The sequence below is a fragment of the Sturnus vulgaris genome, chromosome 5 (genome assembly GCF_052056855.1).
Source record: "Sturnus vulgaris isolate bStuVul1 chromosome 5, bStuVul1.hap1, whole genome shotgun sequence".
NCBI classification, from domain to species: Eukaryota; Metazoa; Chordata; class Aves; order Passeriformes; family Sturnidae; genus Sturnus; species Sturnus vulgaris.
In genome coordinates, this window is record NC_142247.1 from 61,318,625 (window position 1) to 61,339,365 (window position 20,741).

General features: G+C 40.0%; 1 protein-coding gene across 1 annotated transcript in view; it reads right to left on the minus strand.

The window, feature by feature from the left end:
* CDHR3 (cadherin related family member 3) overlaps window positions 1-19,243 on the minus strand; it is a 36,168-nt gene extending 16,925 nt beyond the window's left edge. Inside the window, exons 1-11 of the mRNA XM_088165817.1 lie at window positions 19,136-19,243; window positions 15,951-16,153; window positions 11,423-11,591; window positions 8,993-9,078; window positions 7,917-8,011; window positions 7,708-7,812; window positions 3,983-4,131; window positions 2,424-2,607; window positions 1,958-2,126; window positions 393-492; window positions 149-247 (exon numbers count right to left, since the gene is read on the minus strand). Coding sequence (XP_088021943.1) covers window positions 149-247; window positions 393-492; window positions 1,958-2,126; window positions 2,424-2,607; window positions 3,983-4,131; window positions 7,708-7,812; window positions 7,917-8,011; window positions 8,993-9,078; window positions 11,423-11,591; window positions 15,951-16,153; window positions 19,136-19,205 — 1,429 coding nt within the window. The 5' untranslated portion in view covers window positions 19,206-19,243. The remainder of the gene's footprint in view (window positions 1-148; window positions 248-392; window positions 493-1,957; window positions 2,127-2,423; window positions 2,608-3,982; window positions 4,132-7,707; window positions 7,813-7,916; window positions 8,012-8,992; window positions 9,079-11,422; window positions 11,592-15,950; window positions 16,154-19,135) is intronic.
* Window positions 19,244-20,741: the final 1,498 nt, after the last annotated feature.

Below are 20,741 nucleotides of genomic sequence, written 5' to 3' on the forward strand. Positions count from 1 at the left end.
GTAGTAGGTGGTTGTATGGTGAGACCCTAGTTGAACTGGAACTTTGAGCCATTTGCTTCATCTACATATATGAAATTTCATCTAGTGCAAAAAGGCACTTAACAACATGACAACATTAATTCTATCATTTTGGTGCTACTTACTGTACCTTTAGTAATTTCTGAAACACTAAATACATAAGATAAATTATGGAAGACTGGGGAAAATTCATTCACTGGCTTTATCCTGATATAAATGTAGATGATATCTGGAAATATAACAGAAGATTAAATCATAGTTAAGTATGGTTGTGAAATTTTCTCATGCATATATTCAAAATACATATGGTATTCCTCTCTCCATGCTGTTACAGCATAGAAAACTATCAAAAGAAATGTAAAAGGGATACTTGCTTGAGTAGTTAGGATGGGCAATATCTTGCACCCTGACAGTCAAAGTATAAATTTCAACTCCTGGATTAGCTGGGTTTTCAAAATCAATAGTTTCAGTCATCTAAATAGAAAGGAACACGGTCATATTTATACCTCCATACATGAAGTCACAGTACACATGATGACAATTAATTAGTCTTTTCAGCATTCTTTAAGTGTGATTTGTCCCTTGGGTATATAGAACAGTTCTGTAGGAATAACACAGGCTAATAGTCAATTCCAGGATTGAATTACAGGCTTTTTCTACATGTTCACACTTCTGCCAACAAAATTTCTTCCCCTTAAGAGCAAAAAGTTTAATTATTTGGATGATAAGGCTTTGACCTTTTACCTTAGTCAATTCAAAGCTTGTGTAATGAGCTGGTTATTTATGCTGCCCTTTCTTGGCTCAACAAGGATCTGTGATTGCTAACAGTGATAGCTTGAGTTATTAGTTGAGCTCATGCCTACAGACATTAAAGAAAGGTATCAGGTCCAGCCAGTGTTTGTCCAGGAACCAAGTTGTTACTGAATGGTGGCTCACACAGATTTAAATCCTAATCTTCTGAGCTTTCTATCTTTCTGTGGAAGCCTCATAAACTTTGGGGCAGCAGGACAAACACACAGGCATCCACTGCTGGTTGCCTCTTCAGGGAGATTCCCAGAAAAACAACTTACTTGGTATAGTCTGTTACATTGTACATACACAGGGATCAAAGGCTTGACAGCAATCATATCCAGTGCAGCGAGGAAAACACTTTTTATGTTGGCAGATGAAGCAGCTAAGGGCAGCTCTCATTGACAAGGAAACTTCAGTTCCAAAATTAAAGTAAATCATACAAAATCATTTTACTGCTCCTGTAGCACTCTTGTCTTCTAGACAGAATGCCTATTTTTGTTGTTTCCCTTTTTCTGTAGCTGCCCACAGTTCTTTTTAAAGCAAAAAACAACCACCATTGCACATGTCCAGGAACTGGTGGGGTTTCTGGCCAATGCAAGTTTGCCAGCAGCCATCAGCATAAGGAATTCATATTTTGACATGCAAAATCACAGAAGTGCAAATCCCACCACACTTTTGTGAAAATTTGCCACTCAAAGTGGTTTTATGATTCTGACCAGTTACTGAGTTACTGAATGTGAGATTTCTCAAGTATTTAAATTCTTCATGCTGAATAGCAAGGCTCTTCCACAGTCTGTCATGAGTAAATGAGTATGAAATGGCATCAAATTTCTCTGTTTATCCATAGCAAAGTTGGTGCTTCACACTCCCTAAAAAAGAATATTTTTTCAATCATATCTAACACATTTATTTAAAACTGAAGAACACAGTCTCTGTTCACTAAATTCTGTAGAATCCTTAGAAAGCATCCTATCTAGGGGTATATAGTTCACAACCAGTCAAAACAGTCATTCTCCACATCATACTTACTGTGAAATGGATTACAGTCATTTTTTTCTTGTACAATGAATTTTAAAAATCCCTTATAAGGTTTCATAAGTTGACTTCTCTAATGGGGTAATCTAACATAAAGCCACAAATGACTGACCACAAGTCTTCCAGACACAGTGGACTCCAGAGCAAAGTAATTGCTTCCAAAACCAGATAATCCAGTGAAACGAAATTGGTTGTTTGATGGATCAACATCAATATCTTTACAGTAATTTCTAAGATCAACAAGTAATGTCCCAGGACTAGTATTTTCATTTGCTTCTTTCCTGTTTAAAACAAACACATTTCCTGTCAAAGCAAAGTTCTCCTTTTGAACTCTTCATCTATCACAGGCCAAAATATTGATTTCTTTTTTAAGCAAATTCTAGACCTAAATATGCAACAATGGAGGAAGCAACCCAGAATCTGACCCATGTATTGTAATGGACAAGAGCCCTGTACAATGGGCAGGCTGATGATAAATGTCCCCTTGATCCTCCAGCTGTAGGTCTGGGGATGTGCCCTAGCCTGTGCACTGGCCTGGGGCAGCAAGGCAGCACCAAGGCAAGGAAGAGACTCCATACCTGAAGGCAGAAGGATTGCATTCTGGTGGGTTGTCATTGACATCATCAATAATGACTGTGATCTCCATTTCACTGTCACAGCCGCTGCTGTCCTCCACCCTGACTGTCAGTGAGATGTTGGGATGGAGCCGCAGGGGAAGCGCATCCCGGTCGATTCTCCCGGCCACCTGCAACACTCCAGTTCCTGTCAGAGAGCAGCCAAAAGTCACATTTACCATGGGGAGAAGCAGCAAATGGTCATGGTGTATGTGTGAGAGGGCAGGGCAGCTCAACAGACAGACAGACAGCAGAAAGAAAAGTCTTCTGTTCTGTGCAAATCATGGCTGGTTTAGTTTTTTGTTTTTTTTTTTTAATGACACAAAGTGGCTCTGAACATTCTGGATAGGATTAATGGCTAGGTACCATTGCTGAAAAATATGCCTTAGGAGGCCTCAGCAGAGGACTTGTAAAGCATTTAGGTTTCCCTTACTCTCAAGCTTCTACTGCAAGCCAGAGCTGAGTGCATTCACAGAGCATCCAGGACAAAGAGCTGCTAATACCTGTGCTGTCCTTGCTCCCTAGCTAGTAAGACAGCTTCACTTTCCACTGTTATTGTTCAAGCATCTTTCAGCACCTCCAAATCTACTCGAACATCAACAGAGCTGTGACAGACTGTGCCAAGTGCTCTGGTCATCCATGCACTTCGTACTTTTTTTTCACTTCTGTTAGCCTCTGTCAAAAATAGAAGATTTTTATGGCACAGTACAAGTACTATTCCCAGAGCACAAAGGAGTTAAAAGAACAATGCATACATCCTCTGCATTTTGGAGTGTAATTGAGGATGAAGGTGGCAATACAAGGCCAAAGGGCATAGGGAATCCCAAGCATTTAATGATCGTCCTGATCCCCTACAGTACTATGTAGTGTGGTACTTCTTACAATTGTGATAAACTGTTCTAGAGCAATAGCAGACAAGGAGCAAAGCTGTCACTGGATGCCAGCCTCGGAGGAAAATCCCCTGGGAAACAGTTGTACAGATCCCAGAGACCATGAAGAAGACAGGATCACCATGAGAAAGAGGAATCTTTTGGATGATGGAGGATGGATTGGATGATAGATCCTTGCCTGAGGAGGGTCCTGAATGGAACAATGACCTGAGGTGTAGATTTGCTGTGCACCTGAGTGCTAGAGAGGATTTCAGACAGGAGGGAGGACATCATAGTCTAACTACACTGCAGCTGTTTCAAGATCCCCAGAAAAGTCACTGCACTCCTCAAAGATTAAAAATAAGCCAGAAATCTTATTTTCACCCAAGGAACTTCCACCCTCCAGCCACAAGTCAATATTTGTCAAGAAGTCACCTTTGGTCTACTTTCTTCAAGATATCCTACCAAGTCTTAGTCAGCTGAGCAAAGAATTTGACCCTAATAAGGGACTGAGCTTTCCTTATTGTTACAGTGAGTCACTAAATAAAGTAAGTCTATTTAAAACTAAGGCAAAAATAATTTCTCCAAAGTAGACAGTCTTTTTTATTATTATTATTTTTCATATGTCAGAAGTCACATTTTTGTTTGTCTGACCTGGATTTATGGAAAAACGTCTGTCGGATGACTGGATGCTGTAGAAAAGTCTGCTGGAAGAATCTTCATCATCAGGATCTTTTGCTGTTATATTGGCAACAATGGTGCCCAGGCCTTGCTCCTCTGGAATCCTGTAGATTCTTTGTTTTCTACAAAATAAAATTCAGCAAAGCATGCATCTTGTTTGTAAGGGCAGCTGATTACAGACTTAGCTGAGAAGCCAACAGTAGCAGCAGAGCCATGGCCATGCTGGGCTCAGAGATGGCTATTTGTATGTCTGGATAAATATCCCAGTCACTGGTTCTGCCTGCTGGACATGTAGCAGTAGCTGAAGTGGCATGTCCATAAAGCATGACACAGCCACACAAGTAAGTGTTCTTCCTCTGCAACTTTTCCACGGTAAAAGCAATTTGACTTTCAGAGAATGATGAAAGTTGAAGAGGTAGAGGGTGGTTAAGTCATGCCATCCATCTCCCTACAGAGCCATCAGCTCATAAAGCCATTTGCTTTAATTCCTTCATTTTGCAAGAAAAAAGCAAAAATTACATAAGTAATGCAGTTAATCATCTTTTGGAATCAATGCTGGAGCCTTCTGGGGAGCAACAGTATTACAGAAAAGCTGAGTTGTCGCTGCAGTAGGCGAAGGCAGGAAGGAGCACTCTTCTGGGTGCCTAACAGATGAACATGCCTCAGACTCCCAGCAGCATCTGTCATCTGATGCATTTTACATTGGGAAAATGGTTCTCTACTGCTGCTGTTTGGTATGCCAGTGCTCCCAAATTTCCTATGGACTGTTTCATGGAGGTCAGATACAGCCTGGCAGGCAACTGTGCAGAATTGCTTACAGTGGTTGCAGTTTGATGTTCACATGGGTACTCAGGTGGACAATTGGTGGACTTGAACCACATGCATAGGCCAGGACACAAAAATAGTGCAAAGAATTTCAGAAGACTGATTTATATTACCCAAACACACATGAACATACATGCGTCTCCTGATTCTAGAACTCAAAGGGAGTTGAAGGACCTCAAGAGTTCAAAAAGGCATTAGAAGTGTCTTCAATACTAAATACTTTTTGCCCTTTTAAAACACCCTATGCCACCACTTAAGTAATTGACTGGTCTGTAGTTCCTAGTACAGGAAAACACAAGTCCTTTGTTGTTCCCTGAAGACAGACATCATGGGGCACTTAGCAATTGGAGCAGAGAATTGCAGAGACAGAACACAAGATCCCACCTCTCAAGATCTCCACTTGCAATTTTAAAAGTGGTTATGAAGACACACTATCTTGAACTGTTCTGTCAGTTCATATGAAAAGAGGCAAGCATACTTGAGAAAAATTACACAAGGTTTTCTCAGTAAAAACACCTAATTTACTGCCAGAAGAAAACAAGGAGTTTATGAAACCTGTTGTATCAGTTATTTATGAAGTCTCTATCTCAGTCTTGGCATTGAACCCCTTCCTTCCTTGTTCTCCTGTTACTTCCAGAGTCATGTGGAAAGAAACAGATTCCATGAATTCCCACAACTCTAACTGGTTTTGGCCCAAAGTAGGAAACTCCCTAGGCCCCCTGGAACCCCAACTCCAACCTTTCTGTGAACAGCACAGCTCCACCCCCATAGCCCTGCCAACCCTTCTGCAGGTCATTATCCCATCCCCACTAGATATTTTAGGAAGAAGTGAGATATTATTGAGCACATCCCCATAGCACAAAACACCAGCACAGCTGGGGAGGAGTTGGGGCCACTTCTTACACAGCTACATCTGGGATGTGTCCTGCTGTCCATCTGTCTGCCACCTGCCAGTGGCTTTTTACAGGATGGTTCAAGCAGACCTTTTACTCACTACAATGTAATTGCAAAGGAAACGTATGTTTGTTTTCTTGTCTTCTCCTTTGTTTTCCTGACTCCACGAGTTTTCCATTTATTTTAACAGCAACGATTTCAAAAGGCTGAATGCCAAAGCAGTGTTGTGAACACCAAAACCAGATGTGCTTGGATATGCTATGGGAACAATTAAAAAGACCCTTTGAAATTCTGTTCTTGACAGCTATGATTGGGGTAAAATCAAGGAGGTTTGCTAACTCCTCAAGTTTCCCCAGCTCTTACCCCAGCACTAATTATTACAGTGTCAGGAAGTACTTAGCCCCAGCATGCAGCTCACATTGTAGCAGAGGACAGGCCATACATTAAGGACACATTAAGGATAGATCACGAAGTGCAATTTAATCTAAAATTCTTTACAAACTGAGCTGCCTTTTTTGATCTGTTGTGTCAATCTAAAAGGGAGAAGATTCAAACAAATACCAGACTGCATTTGTGCCATACCAGTCTTAGAACTTAGGTGTAACAGATTCTCAAGTCACTGCAGCTTTCACTAATTCAAACAAATAGATAAATATTTAAAAGATCTCTTGTGGTATTCCAGACACAAAGATAAATGCACAGAAATGGCAACATTAGGAGGGAATAATCAGTCCAGAACACAATGTGCAGACATTGGCACTGGGAAGAGGATTTTTCCTGCTTGCAGAAGTACAGTAACATGGAATGAGCTATTAACACTCTTGTTTATTGCAGACATGAGGTTCAAGTATTAATTAGGTAGCAAAAACAACATCATCAAGAACACCACCACCACCACAACGATTCGTGCCTATTTCTAACATTTAATTCTTTTGTTTCTTCAGATTATTTGCCCCTTTATCCATCAAGGTCCAAATCATTGGCCTCAGCCCAGGAGCCATGCATTGCTCTGGGTTGAGACAACATCCAGAGGATTGCTCTTTACAAGTGGCTGGAATCTCCTGGTATGGCCCAGGTGCTATCCTGTCTTCACTTTAGCAGAGATGGCAGAAGAGAATCCATCATAAATACTCTCAGCAGGGACCTTGTATAGTCTCACAATCAGGAGACACAATGACAGTGCCTTGAATCCCATCAGTGTCTCATGCAAGTGACAAAGATAAATCAATAACAGAGTCAGACCAACTGTAATAATTGTCAAGCTCCTGCTTCAGAAGTAACCATCCATTGTGCTTTCCATAGCAAAACAGCCTGCTTGTAGCACATGCATATTCGTTCCCATTTCTCCAAATTCTCAATATATCCTGACTCCATTACTCCTCAAAAGCTATTTCTAACTTGTGTGTTATGACACAATTTCCTGCTTATGACACTGTAAGAGACAACAATGTTTCAAAGATCACTAGGATTGTTTAAAAGTGTGTCTGGGAAGAGGAAGACTGATCAAAAGGGAGATATTTTTATGTCTAGACATTTCTGCATGAATAAACACAATTATGTTGAAATGCACACCTGTATAAGGAGCAAACTCCATATGATTGTATTTACACTGGGTGAAATTAATTTCCTTGTCTGAACTTGTCCACGGGTCTCTGCATAACTTTAACCCCTGTAAATGCTAACAAGTAAAACAAGTTGGTTTGGCTGTTCTTAGCGTGAAGGCAGAGCCTGGAAAACTTTAAACTATTAAGAATACAAATTAAGAATACTATAAATAATACAATAAGAATAAATGAGGGACATTAGGACAAAGCTTTCCAATATAAGAATAGGAATCATAGCAATTTTATAATACTTTTTTTCAGTATTATTTTGTTGTCATAGTTGTTTGCCCTTATGTTAAACCCTCTCACTGGTGCCAAAGAAGTAAACCTGAGAAAACATCTACGTTTTGAGTGCAATGGAAAATTTTTACTCACGTGGTGAAGTAAGGACATTCATCATTGATGTTAATTATATTTATATTCACTGTTTTAGTTGAGTTGAGTCCATCTGGATCTGTCACTGTTATATTTAAAAAGTAACTGTTAAATAAGAAAAACAGAACAAGAATCATTTTGTGTATGTCAGAAAACATTTCTCTGAATACTATAAGCTAAGAGGCCATGGGAATAAAATGCATTCTCACCAATGTGGATCTTTCTCATAATCAAATTTTTTTGTGGAAAAAATGTCTCCACTTTCCCTGATTGAGAATGGCACAGTTGCAGGAAGTAGTGAATACTGAAATGAAGAGAACAAGAAATTAGTCTTTTTATCTTTAAACATCCATTAATTCAGTCATTGCCTTGTAGAACAGGGCAAGTTACAGAGTTTGCAAATAACCTGCAAAAGCCACTGAGCAGATCTGTTCAAGGATGTAACAGCATTTCTTTATTTGCAGCTTCTTATAGCTCAGATATGTGAGGGGTTAGAAGGCACATGGAACTCACTGCCATTGCTTTGGCACACAAAGCAGAGCTAAACCCCCACAGCTCTGCCTTCCTCCTCTCCAGCTCGGTTTGACTGGGCAAAGACTGAGGACAGACTTAAAGCTAATTGCTTTCTTGAATAACACTAAACATGGAAGTAGCATCTTCAGGTTCAGTTCTTGAATGTGCTATATTTTATTCAGCCAAGCTAAATAAAGCAAAGATACAACATAATTCTTAGCTAAGTGCAGTTACTTTTCCCCAGCTACCAACTTATCATTTTCCAAAAGTTTTTCTGAAAACCAAGCGAATTTCCAGATCAGCCAACACATTTTCGTAACTGAAGGTCACAGTTTGTCTTGGGATTGTCAAAAATCTGATATTGTCTTGTAAGTGATTTCCTTACTGTCTCATTTAAAAGAATCTCCATTGTGATACAAAAGGTTAACAATTTTATTTAGTTTTAGTCACTCCCATCTACAAGAAACATTTTTTAAGCCTTTTAAAAGTTTTAAATTCACAATTTCTACTGTCTCTCTGATTTCTATACCAAATTCTGCCTTCAATACCCATTAATTTTGGAAGGCTGAGAAGTTAAAATATAGTTTGTGTCCAAACATTAAGGCTGGTTTTTCTTAGTTTAGTATTGAGAATACTTCTTTTTTTCCCAGATTAAAGCTTTTCCTGTGTTTCTGATAAGGAAGGAAGTTGATGAAAGTTGTTGAAATGGCATCCACATTTCAGACAGAGCAGATTATATTATCTCTGGAGTTTTTTGTTTAATACAACTTACTTTGAGTTTTGCATTTTCAGGATCAGCTGCATCTACCTGGTAAATGCGTTCTGGAGGTGTCCCTTCCAACACATAGATGGTCACAGCTGCATGGATATAAATGTACTCAGTGTTATCTGGGTAAAGGTAAAGGGCACAGCAGCAAAGGGACTGAGGCACTGAAGCTGTCAGGATGTATTACTGCCTGCTGCATCTTCTCACTTCACAAGTGCAATTCCAAAATCATCACAAAGATCACACATACTCAAAAGATAAAAAGAAACGAATTACACATCTGTAAACAGGCAACCACCCCTGCAATATGAATTGTCCCTTCAGGGGGAAGACTGATATTTCCTTATGGTCTTTCTTGAGCTGTTCACAGGGTGTGGAGTAAATGATGCATTTGGGCTACATCTGTGGGGTTTTTTACTATGCAATGGGGAGAACAGAGTCCTTTGCTAGGTCCTCATCACCATCCTCTTCCTGTCCATGCCGTGTGCCCTGCCAGAAGAGCTCGGAGCCTTTCCTCTTCATTTCTGCTTTTCATTTACACCTTTGGGGCAGATAAGTAGCAAATGGTCTGCACTGACTTAAATGTTTGCTTTTCTAAGGCTGATAATTCAGTGCAAGGTACGTTTCTTTCCATGCCAGCTGAGAATGGATTTTCACAGCTGGGCTATCCCATAGTGGACCACTGGCAGCAGACTTACCTCTTTTTGGGCAGAGCAATTAACAGGATGACAGATCTTTAGATCACATTATTTGATTTATGCCCTTTTGAGTCTGCTGGATCTGCTCTTTCTGGACTATTAATTTCCACTGTGACCCCTACTGACTGCTGCTCCTCATCAGAGCAGTGGAAATCCCAGAGCAGCATAATGAGTTGTTCCCAAAGGATAACAATATGAATACAAAGTTTAATGAGAGGGAGATGCTTTTTCATAAACAGCAAATGCGCAATTAGTGTCTAATTGTGGCTGGTACCGTTAACTAAAGCCACACAGTTAGACAGATCAGACATCTGTGCTCACCAATTTATGGCAGCTCTAGCTGAGAGTTAAGCTGATGCCTTTATTTTTAACAAGCTCTCACATAGTGTGTTTCATGCTGTGTCGATCCCTCTAAGTGTCAGATTTAATTATTATTAGATTCCAGTGGCACCCATGATATGCAAGACACCAGCTATACCGAGAAGATGACACAGCCTCTTCCCTGGGGGAAGCTAATTTGCTTTACAAACTAAGTATTGTATGGAATCAGGGATGTCAGTGTGCTCAGGAGGCATCAGTGAGGAGTGCTGAACGTGAGCAGGCTGCTCTGAACCCGTCCCTGTGCAGCAGGCAAAAAGTCAGTCTACAGCCAGGCTTCACTGTTCCATTATGGTCAGTCCAGGCCTGGGGGGCTAGCAATGAGCTCTGAATACCTGCTACAAAGGGATCACAGTTCAGTATTTCCAGATTTTTTAAAACTGAATATAGAAGTATGCTTGGCCATACAGTGCTGTTAGGACAGTAAATCTTCAAACAGACTCTCAGTACTTTGTGGAATGAACTGAACTGTTCTGTCTGCATCATTATATTCTGATGCATCTGGTACAATTTTTTCAGGTTTTCTTCATAAGAAAATAAGCGAGATAAGATCTCTTGGAGAGTAAGACAGTTACTTCCCATCCTTTCTATAGATGGCAACATCACTCACATCAGGTACAGCGTGACGTGCAAATCCTGCACTGGCCACAGCTGCAGTCCAGCCTCTCCAGCCTCATTCCTAAGGCTACTGCACATACCTCCCCCCTGAATCTTTGCCCCTGGTCTAAAAGGAAACTTGGTTAACATCAACTGCCCCATGTAGGAGACAGAGCTCTGCCTCTTACCATTTGTACCACCACAGATCACAATCTCTGAGGTTTTACTCCTAAGTCTATTTCCCACTTAATTTCTCATGTGAAGGCACAAATGCAATATGCAGATATAAAACATCTGCCAAGCAAGGTTTTTATGATTTTCCCACAGAAATTCATGCACATACAATATGCACTTTTTGAAATTTATCTTGCTTGTCCAAATCAGTCCAGTTTCTAGCAAATTACAGAAATATGTACCCATATTCAATGGTTCTAACCCCTGCAAACTTCAATTTTCCAGTTAAAAAGAACATATGTATTTATTGGTATAATGTTCATCTTTTAATTCTTCGTCTGTTTCAAAATGGTTAAATAATTTTAAAACAAAATTTCAAGAAAAATATAAGGGCATTGCCAGAGATGAAGCATACCAACTCTTCGTGCAAAACAAAGCTCTGATAAAAAGAGTGTCTTATTCCTTCCTTGTTTTCCTAAAGGAAAACGCCTAGACTACTTTAGCTACAGGAATTGTATGAGCTCAATTTTTTTTAAGCTGATGTCATCTTTCCAAGTATTGTTCTTTTCAAATTCTACCATTATCTTACTTTGAATTGCCATATTTCCTCGAAATACAGGATGTTCATTTTGATCTGTTACTTGAATAGTCAATATGTTAAGGTCTGTTCTTCCAATTGTATCTTCAACATAAATCTGCAAATCAAAACTCTTTGGCATAGTTTCGTAATCTAGGACAGGGTTTCCAGTAGTAATAACCTGAAAATAAAAGATTATTATTAGCACATGATGCAAGACATGAAATTTATAGTCCAAATGAGTGAATATAAATAAGGGGACACTTTCAATCAGTAAAGAGTGAGTATTTTAGATAATCTTTTACTTGTTGGCACATATCTCCTAAGTGACAAAAATGTGACAGAAAGAGAGTGAAGAGACCAAAATGTTGTGTGTCTTCATGGAGTAACTCAAAGCTCTTTTGTGTGAGGAGCAGTTTGAGGAGGAGATAGCCTGGAGGGAGCTGCTGTGCCTCACAGGCAATGCTTTGTCTTAATAGTTCAGGACTATCTTGCAGGTACATGTCTGTGCCAAGTACTTTCCTTTCCACACCATGCTCCAGTAGCGTTCAAGGTGTGATGAGAATGAGAGTTCAGAGAAAGCCTTGCAAGGCAAAAGGGCAGCTTCACTTTTTCTGTGAATTAGGAACATGGGGAGGAAGACCTTTTACTTGAAATAAAGAGTGTGTAGGCAGGAGACCATATAGTCTAGCAGCTACCAGAACCTTCCTTTTGTAACCTGTATGTGAAAGAAGACTTGCAGAAAAACCACAGAAGAAGGGAACTTCATGGGTACATTGTCTGAGAGAGGCACCAGAATTGTTTGGGGAAAATTCTGAGCTAATTGAAATGGTAACCTGGGCCTTGAGTTTTGCAAGATTGATCAGGCAAATATTTGCTTTATTTTGTTTTGGGGATTTCAAAGGCTTCCAGCTCTGCATGTTGCCTCTTAACACAGAATATGTAGTAGCATAAGACTGATATTCTATGAAACAAAACATAAAATGCAATCATTCTGGATTTAGGACGAGTCCAGAGCAACAGGAGGATGCTGAAAGTTGTATGCCTCGATCTTCACTGGGAAGGACAAAAAAGGAAAAAGTGACAGTTAAGAGTTTTGTGTGGCTAAAAAACTGTGAAACTTGAACCCAGTAGCAGGGGGCTGTGGAACTGGAGAAGGAGAACAGTTGGGGCTCATGGGTGTATGCGACAAGTAGCATGTCAGAGAATTTACAACACTGCAGAATAAAGGAGACTGAAGAGCATGCAGAAGGAGAATAATGGAAAAAATCCTTGGGTTTAGATGAGATGCTGTGGGCCAGAGGACAAACACAAAAGTGATGTCAGCACAGTTAGAAGACAGAAGTCAAAATAAAGACAATTAACAAAGAGTTGGAGGACAGTGAACAGAAGCACAAATGTTTTGTGCCTTTTGGTACATAATATAGCTGCTGTCTGGAACCTCATGGATCTTTTTGTTACAATACTGCAGGAGAAAATAACTTTCCAGGATGGTCTCCTTTCCTCCTGTACTGTACAGATACGAGTTTCCCATAAAAGGGATGCTAACACAGAAGAAACATTCTAAAAATGCTTGTCACAACATGGAAAGCTTGATATTTAAAATCAATGTTGATGGAGATCTAAATACTGCAAACACATACAATGAATTCAACATTTCAAACTGTCCAGTTCTAAGCAGAAGTTATGTGTACTGGAGATTATCCCTCAAGTTCACAGCCAAGTATTTTCACTGGTGCTGTTACTACAGCCAGACTAAATGTGTCTAAATACACATCTTCCCCCACCTTTATAAAGGCCTTGGAAGTGTGGATCTAAATGGTCTCTTTCTAGGTTGCTTTTGAACCTTTTTGGGAGCAGCATGCCACTGGAATAGGCTGTGAGCCACTATTCTCCTTTCCTTCAGGTAGGAGCAAAGCTTACTGATAAAAGCAGGACTGCACACACTTGAAGCAGCTGCAGGATAGACAGTTCCACCCCTGAACTGTCTGTCACTTGTTCCACATGAGAATTTCTCTGCTCCCTGCTCCCTGCTCCCTACTCCACCAATATCTTCAGAGAGCACCACTAAGAACACCCAAGTAGTTTGAGGCAACAGAATGTTTTCATGTATTCCACACATCTTCTGCTCTTGAGAACCTTCAAACAGAAATCAGGTGAGGAAGAGTGGACAGGACTGAGGTCTCAGAAACTGTTACTTTCTCAGAAGTCTCAAAATATATCAAGAAACATGATATTGCTTCCTGCTGCTGCAACAGGATTAAATGTGTTTCGTAAATACTGAAGAGCCTGTCCTAGCAGGTACTTAGCTAATCTCATAATTCATTCATGAAATACTGCCTTTTTCTATATCTTAGCAAAGATTTAATGGCAGTAGATAGAGCTGAGGTGTCTGGTTTTGAATCACATCACTTTTGTGAAATATTCTACAGATCTGCTACAACATAGTGTAAGTAATTAAAAGTAGCAATCTTCATCAGATAAATTGACTAAGAACACCCATGTATTTATCCTTGCTTTATGAGTTATAATTAGCACTCATCTGCTAATTTGCAGAATTTGTATGTAGCTTGCTTTATGATTTTTTCATGACTGATATTCACTGGCTCAAACTCTTCGTTCTCTGAAACTCTTCCAAGTGACTTAGGAAATGTTGAAAAAAGCAACAGTTCAAGCAAAACACAGAAAGGTTCACAGGCCATTCTGATAATGTGGCTGTGGTATGAAATGGATAAAAACTGCCACTTTGGAAGAAGCAATCTCCACCTACAGTCTCCAGTCTACAGCTTTTTTGGCCATCTATTTTCATCCTTGTGTCACCCTGCATTGTGCTAGAACAAGAATTTCTCCATCATCCTTGCCATGAAAAAAAACAAGAAGGACTTTGTGTCTATTATTTTTCCTTCAGATTAACTTCTCAATCCCACTCAACAAGCACAATATAAATTCATGTGTGTCACAACATAAAGATGGCATGGGACAGGAGCAAGCAGGTATAAAAAAGGACTATGTTTTGTTTTGAGGCAGAAGGGATCACTTTAATTCAAAATGCCAAAATAAAGCTTAGGAAGGGAGTCCTTCATTATTGTTTCTCTGTTAGCAAAGCCAGTTTAATGGATGTATCCATTTCCTTCTGATTGTTACACAGGAGTGGAGGAAAGAGCACAAAGCAGAGTTCAGGGAGGTTTAGGTTAGATATCAGGCAAATTCTTTTCACCCAGAAAGTGGCTGGACTCTGGAACTGGCTTCCCAGTGGTCTGACCCAGAAGTGGTCACAGCCCCAGCCTGGCAGAGTTAAAGAAGTGATTGGACAATGCTCTCAGGCACATAGTGTGACTCCTGAGGTGTCCTATATAGAACCAGGAGCTGGACTAGATAATGCATCATATTCTATAATTCTATGATCTCTTCAGCTGACTCAGTCCAGGTATTTGTACAATCCTATGTTTCACAGGTGCAAGAGGGCTTTTTTGAGAGGTTTTCTGGCCATTTCACTGACCCATCTGGGGAGCAGTAAAGAGCCATCAGAGCTGGCACAAGTGAGCTTTGTACTCTGCTGGGAGGCTGGAGCATGGGAGCCACAGCAGCTCCCCCCACGCACACCAAATCCATGAGCCAATACCACCCAGGGCCACAGCCTTACTTTTCCCAAATTTTCTCCCAGAAACACCAGCAAAAAGAACAAGAAAAGAGCTGTTGTATCAATTCTGTGAAAACACGAACTTCCTTGGAAACACACAGAAAAGGATATTCAAATCACCTTTTTAAGACTCTGCACCATTTATATCTGTGTCTATTAAAGCCACTCTTCAGTGTCACTGTTCAGGCTCAGACATACAAGCAAGTTGCAATGCGATGACAAGTTACCATGCATCTGAACACTCATTGCCTGTGACAAATGTGCGCTAATACTTGCTAATTTATTCAACAGCGAAAATCAGCCTGAAGTAATGGAAATTGCTCTGCATTTGCCACAGGACAAGAGTGTGCAATGGATAGAGACAGGTCACAGATGTGTGGAAGGGTTATAACTTCTTACCTCAAGATAACTTCCTCATGTGTCACAGGCTTTGTTCAGAATTAAAAAGTACTTTGATCTGATTCAGCTTAATTTATTTTGGAATGAGACAAATTAATTTTAATTCTTGGTGAAAGTGGACAAACAGAAGCTGTATGTGGTGGCTTAACTAAGGCACTTTAATTTCACAGTGTCTTCATACATATTAAACTGAAAAACTATGGATAAAATCTAAAAACAAAAGCAGATCCGCCATGTTCTACTTCACCTCTTATTTTTTAAAAAGCACATTTTTTTTTAATCACAGAACTAATGGAATTATTGTGATGACTGATTTTTCCTAGATGCAATTAAAAATCATAATTGCTATTGCTATTCATCTGTCATATCTATTACAGGACTGCCACAGTCTGCATTTAAAATTCGTTTCTGATTAAAAGATGAGACACTGTGCACTGTCAGTGTTCAGTAATCCAGAAAATATCAGCCTACAACTGAAAATTACTCAAACTTAAAACTCACACTGAATTCAAGACCTCCTTTTGATTTAATGTCAAAAGCTTCTGTGAGTGGATTCGAATTTACTATGGTAGGAAGAATTGCAACATCTTCAGAAGCCAATGGAGAAAGAGTCACATTGAAGTTATAGACTGAAACACCAGCTGCTGAGTTTTCTTCAACAGTGCTTGTTGCAGGTAAGCCCTTAAGCAACTGGGTTCTTCGTCCTGCAAGGTGAAAATGAACGTACAATTACTTCTGGGAATCTTGAGCTAACAAGGACACAGCTTTTGTCAAGAACTGCCATAAAGGAACACAAAATGCCCTGACTCCTTTTTTATCTATGAATGAGGGAATTGCATGGTAGTAAATCCAGTGTTAAAGCAAAAGAATAAATCTTTTCTGTAATTCAGTCCTATAGTGTTGTCATACAGAGTGGTTATTGTTGAAGTATTATTTTATTATCATTTGCCTTCATATATGTCTTTGTACAGAAGCAGAGAAGCCAAAAATCGTTCTAGTTTTTCATTGTCCCCCCTGTACTACTTAGTACCTCTATTCACTGTTACATCAAAAAGTACCTTGAATCATAAAGACCCAGATACTAAAGAAACAATGCTTTTTTTGTGGACTACACTATCTGCAGCACCTATTTCCTCCATTTTCCCTCCTCCAATTCTTTCTACTGCAGCTGTGTGCAAGCCTGGCTCTTGAGTAGTGTGAGTTAATAACAATTTCAGGGGTGGTACTGTCATGTCTCCTGCTTTGAGCAAGGAAGAGCAACCCGGAGTCTTTGGAGAAGATGCAGAAAAAAGCACACTATGGTTCAAAACTGCAGGGAAGCTCCACGTACTGGTGAGGCATCCAACAGATTTGCACAAGCTCCTTGTTTGTCCAGATCTCTGGACCCCACAAACCAAACTTCTTGCTTTCTCTGTCATTTAGTTTCTAGTTTTTGGTATTTTTGACAAAGGCCTGTTGTGCTGCATCTTATGAAGAGTGTGCAGAAAACATAAATCAGGACTGCTTTTGATGCCCTGAAACAGCACTTCAGTAATCTCACATCCCTGAACCAGCAATGCACCTCAACACCAAACTATGGCAGGGCTGTTGCTTGGGGATGCTTCACTGGCTCGTCCAAAACACTCTCCAAGAAAGCCAGCTGTGTTCAGCCAAACTTCCCACACACTCTGTGCCAAGAGGGAGACACTGAGGGAGATACTGCCCACTCTGGGTCTGGACAGGCTCTTCATACACCAGCAATTACTGTAGCAAAAGTAATCATATAGCAAAAGCCCCATGAAGTTTTTTTGTTTTTTGGGGTTTTTTTGCTGCAGAGCTGCAAGGTGAAAAGCTGCTACAGGAACTAGTCTGAGACCACTAGAGCTGCAGCCTACGGGCCCCTGTACAGCTGCATGGAGATTCTCATGCTTCCACACTGCAGATACAGCAGGTTCATGGGTCACTGATCTAGCTGGGATTACTCTGGCATTTATGGAAAAAATGGCATTGGAGATACTCTACAGGTACTGGCTGGGATGTGGGATACTGTGAGGTGGGACCTACCTGAAAGAGTTAATCTGAACAGGTCAATCTGACACCCTGGTAGCTCAGCTGAGCTGTTACTGATTTATGTCAGCAGGAGCAAGATCCAGTGAAGGACTAAGTTTTTTTTACTGTTATTACAGATTCGGGAAAATATCATCAACAAAAATCACCCATGCAAATGAGGCTGGGCTGAGAGGGGCTTCTGGAGACACATTTCCATAAGTGGATCTGAACGTGGAATGTAATCTTCTGTGGACAGTACTTGATGAATTCAGCTCACTCATCGAGCCACAGTTCATTAATGGAAACCATTTATAAAAACAATGAAATAATTTACAGTATTTAGAAATGTAGAAAGCAGTTGCTATTTTTGTATTATCTCCCAAGATTTCATTGGCTGTTTATTCAGAATTTGTCTTTCTAAATCAAAAGTTCTTACCTCTTGCTCTTTAACTGAAATTTTAGGCACTGCATCTAAATGGCTGCTTCTTTTTCCAACCAATTTTACAAAAACTCTCCTTCCATATTGAAAAATCCTTGCTTACCTCTTTGCTTTGCAGAATAAAATATTTCTGAAGAAATTTAATCCATTATTTACCAGAATTATCAACGACAGTCATTGACAAATGATGAGTCCAAGACAAAGCAATAATGATTAGTTTGGAGACGTTTATGTATATTTAAGACCTATTTATCTGTGATGTACCAGTCTTTAGGATGCTTGAGTAACGCCTTCAAGATTTTCTATATCCACAACCATGCAGGTTAGAAAAATGTTGTTTTTCAAAGAAAGCTGAAAGTGGTAGCCAATATCCTAATCAGTTTTGGGAACATAAGGAAAACCACCAAGTACTGACAGGTTCCTGAGGGATGGCAGAACTCTTACAGTTCCTTGAGAGCAAAATGACCCTACCTGAGCAGGTAGCTTACAGCAATACCAGTGCTTTGTGTGCCATGCAGACTTCAGACAGCTTGAAGATCTAAAAAGTTGCTAATGGGCAAATACTCATATAGGCAAATTTCCCATGTATTTACACTGATCAAAGTTAGTGATGTCATACTACTAATACTGTCCACAAATTTCACAGAATCACAGAATGACTGGGTTGGAAGAGACCTCCAAGATCATTGAGTCCAACCCATGTCCTAACACTTCAATTAGACCATGGCACTGAGTGCCACATCCAGTCTATTTTTAAACGCATCTAGGGATGGTGACTTCATCACCTTCCCGGGAAGACAATTCCAGTACTTGATCACTCTTTCCATAAAAAAAAAGGAGTGTTTGGTCCTGTTTGGTTGCTTGCTTTACTTTTCAAGGAGAAATGTTATCAATACTTGAAAGGAGGATACTGGAGTATAACTACTAGTTATTGTTTCTTAGAGAGCTGACCTCCTTTCTCACTCCAGTGCTGTCACACTGAGCAGTGGCTATTAGAATTGAAGTGCCTCATCCAACAAAGTGTTTCAGCAAAGAGTCATATTCTCTTCATTATACTGCTGTAACCACAGAGCCCAATCTATTTCAGTAGGAAAATAATTGTTACTTGATTTTTCCCATCTGTGTCTGATCCCTAAATATGTATTATAAAGTTCCCTAGAGAAAGTATAACAGCCAACAGTGTTCTAATTTTAGCAGCATAATGAAATCATGTTCTTACCAGACACTACTCCCAGCAAAATTAGGAAAAGGAGCATGCTCTTCATTGTCTTTATGGCCCCGTCCTTCATGTCCCCAGGATGCAAACTGAAGGAAGACCACAGTATGTTTTCCCCAGTTTACATCAGCTCCACCTAAATTCTTCTTTTTCATGTTGTGCAGTGAGAAATGAAACAAAGGACCCATGTCTCTAAGGGAGTTTCCAAACACCGTCAGCTTGTTTGCTTGTCAGGGAACTGCTCCTTGCTTCATTCACAGTCCTGGTCTGTACTTGGGAAAACAGTCATTAATTGTCCTTTCACTATAATTGTCTTATTCAATGAAGCATTATGAAGAGAATCTAGTATGTTTTAAATCTGGAAATACCATGCTGCTCTCACCACTCTGGCCATGAGGTGCTCTCTTCACACACCAGAATCAAATACTCTTTTTTGTTTACCCAAACCAAGAATCTGACATTTTCTTTTCTTTTCTGACTACCAGAGAATCACTCAGACCACACATACCACCTACTTGGAGGTGAGGCATGTGTACATGATGAAGTTTGTACATGATGCAGCTTTGGTGTAGCTGTCTCAGGAACAGCATGGACCCCCATGGAAGTGCACTGGTTCCCTTAGATTAGGCATTTAACTTGCTAGCCCACAATGCAAACAACATTTTTTTTAACTACAGGCAGTCCTAGTGTTATTTCATGGAGCATAAGAGAGAAGTGACACTACTAATGGAACCGAATGCAATATAGGTGTATTAGAATTGACTCACAGAATAATTTAGCCTGCAAGGGACCTCTGGAGGTCACCTAGTCAAATATCCTGCTCAAAGCAGGCTTAATTAAATCAGGTTGCTCAGGGATTTATCTAGTTGATTCTCAACATCCCTGCACAAACTTAGCAGCTTTGCTAAGAGCCAGAATTTTGAGATTCAGATTTAACACAGCTGTGGAGAAACCTGACTGATGTGTGATCTAAGCTGGCATCTCTAGATGTTTCTGCATGACTGTCTGTGGTTGTCCCACTGAAAACTGACAATAGCTCAGAAAGTTCTGTTCCATGCTCCTGTGTTTTGTGTAGCATGAACATGTTAATTGAACATGCTGAACATGAGCAGCCAGTTTAACACCAGGGCAGGCATTGCCTACACTTGCTGTGTTCACACCTTAGGCTGTGGTACCCATGTGGCCTGGAGAATTCTGCTGACACAATGGACCTGGAAAAGATGCATGAGTAAAGCCTACTGATTGGAACTGGGCCATACCTACATATCACATACTGATTTTAATGTTCATGAGAAATACTCATTTGACGACTAATCTGCATCTATTTTAAAGTGCTTCTAGGACCTTGTAATGGTTTAAAGTGGATGTGGCCACACTCTATTATCTGGGAATACAACCTGTAGTATCAAGGAACTTGATCTTCCTTAATCCCAGGAAATGTGTGCCTAGACTTCATGTTAGTAAAAAAAGTATATGGCAAATCTGACTCTTAAATGACCTAGTTATGCTGATAATAATGTAAATATATTTATCTTGTAAAAAAATTCTAACCTGCCCCTTTACCTACCAGGTCTTTGCCCATCCTTTCATATGCATTTCTGAGTCCACA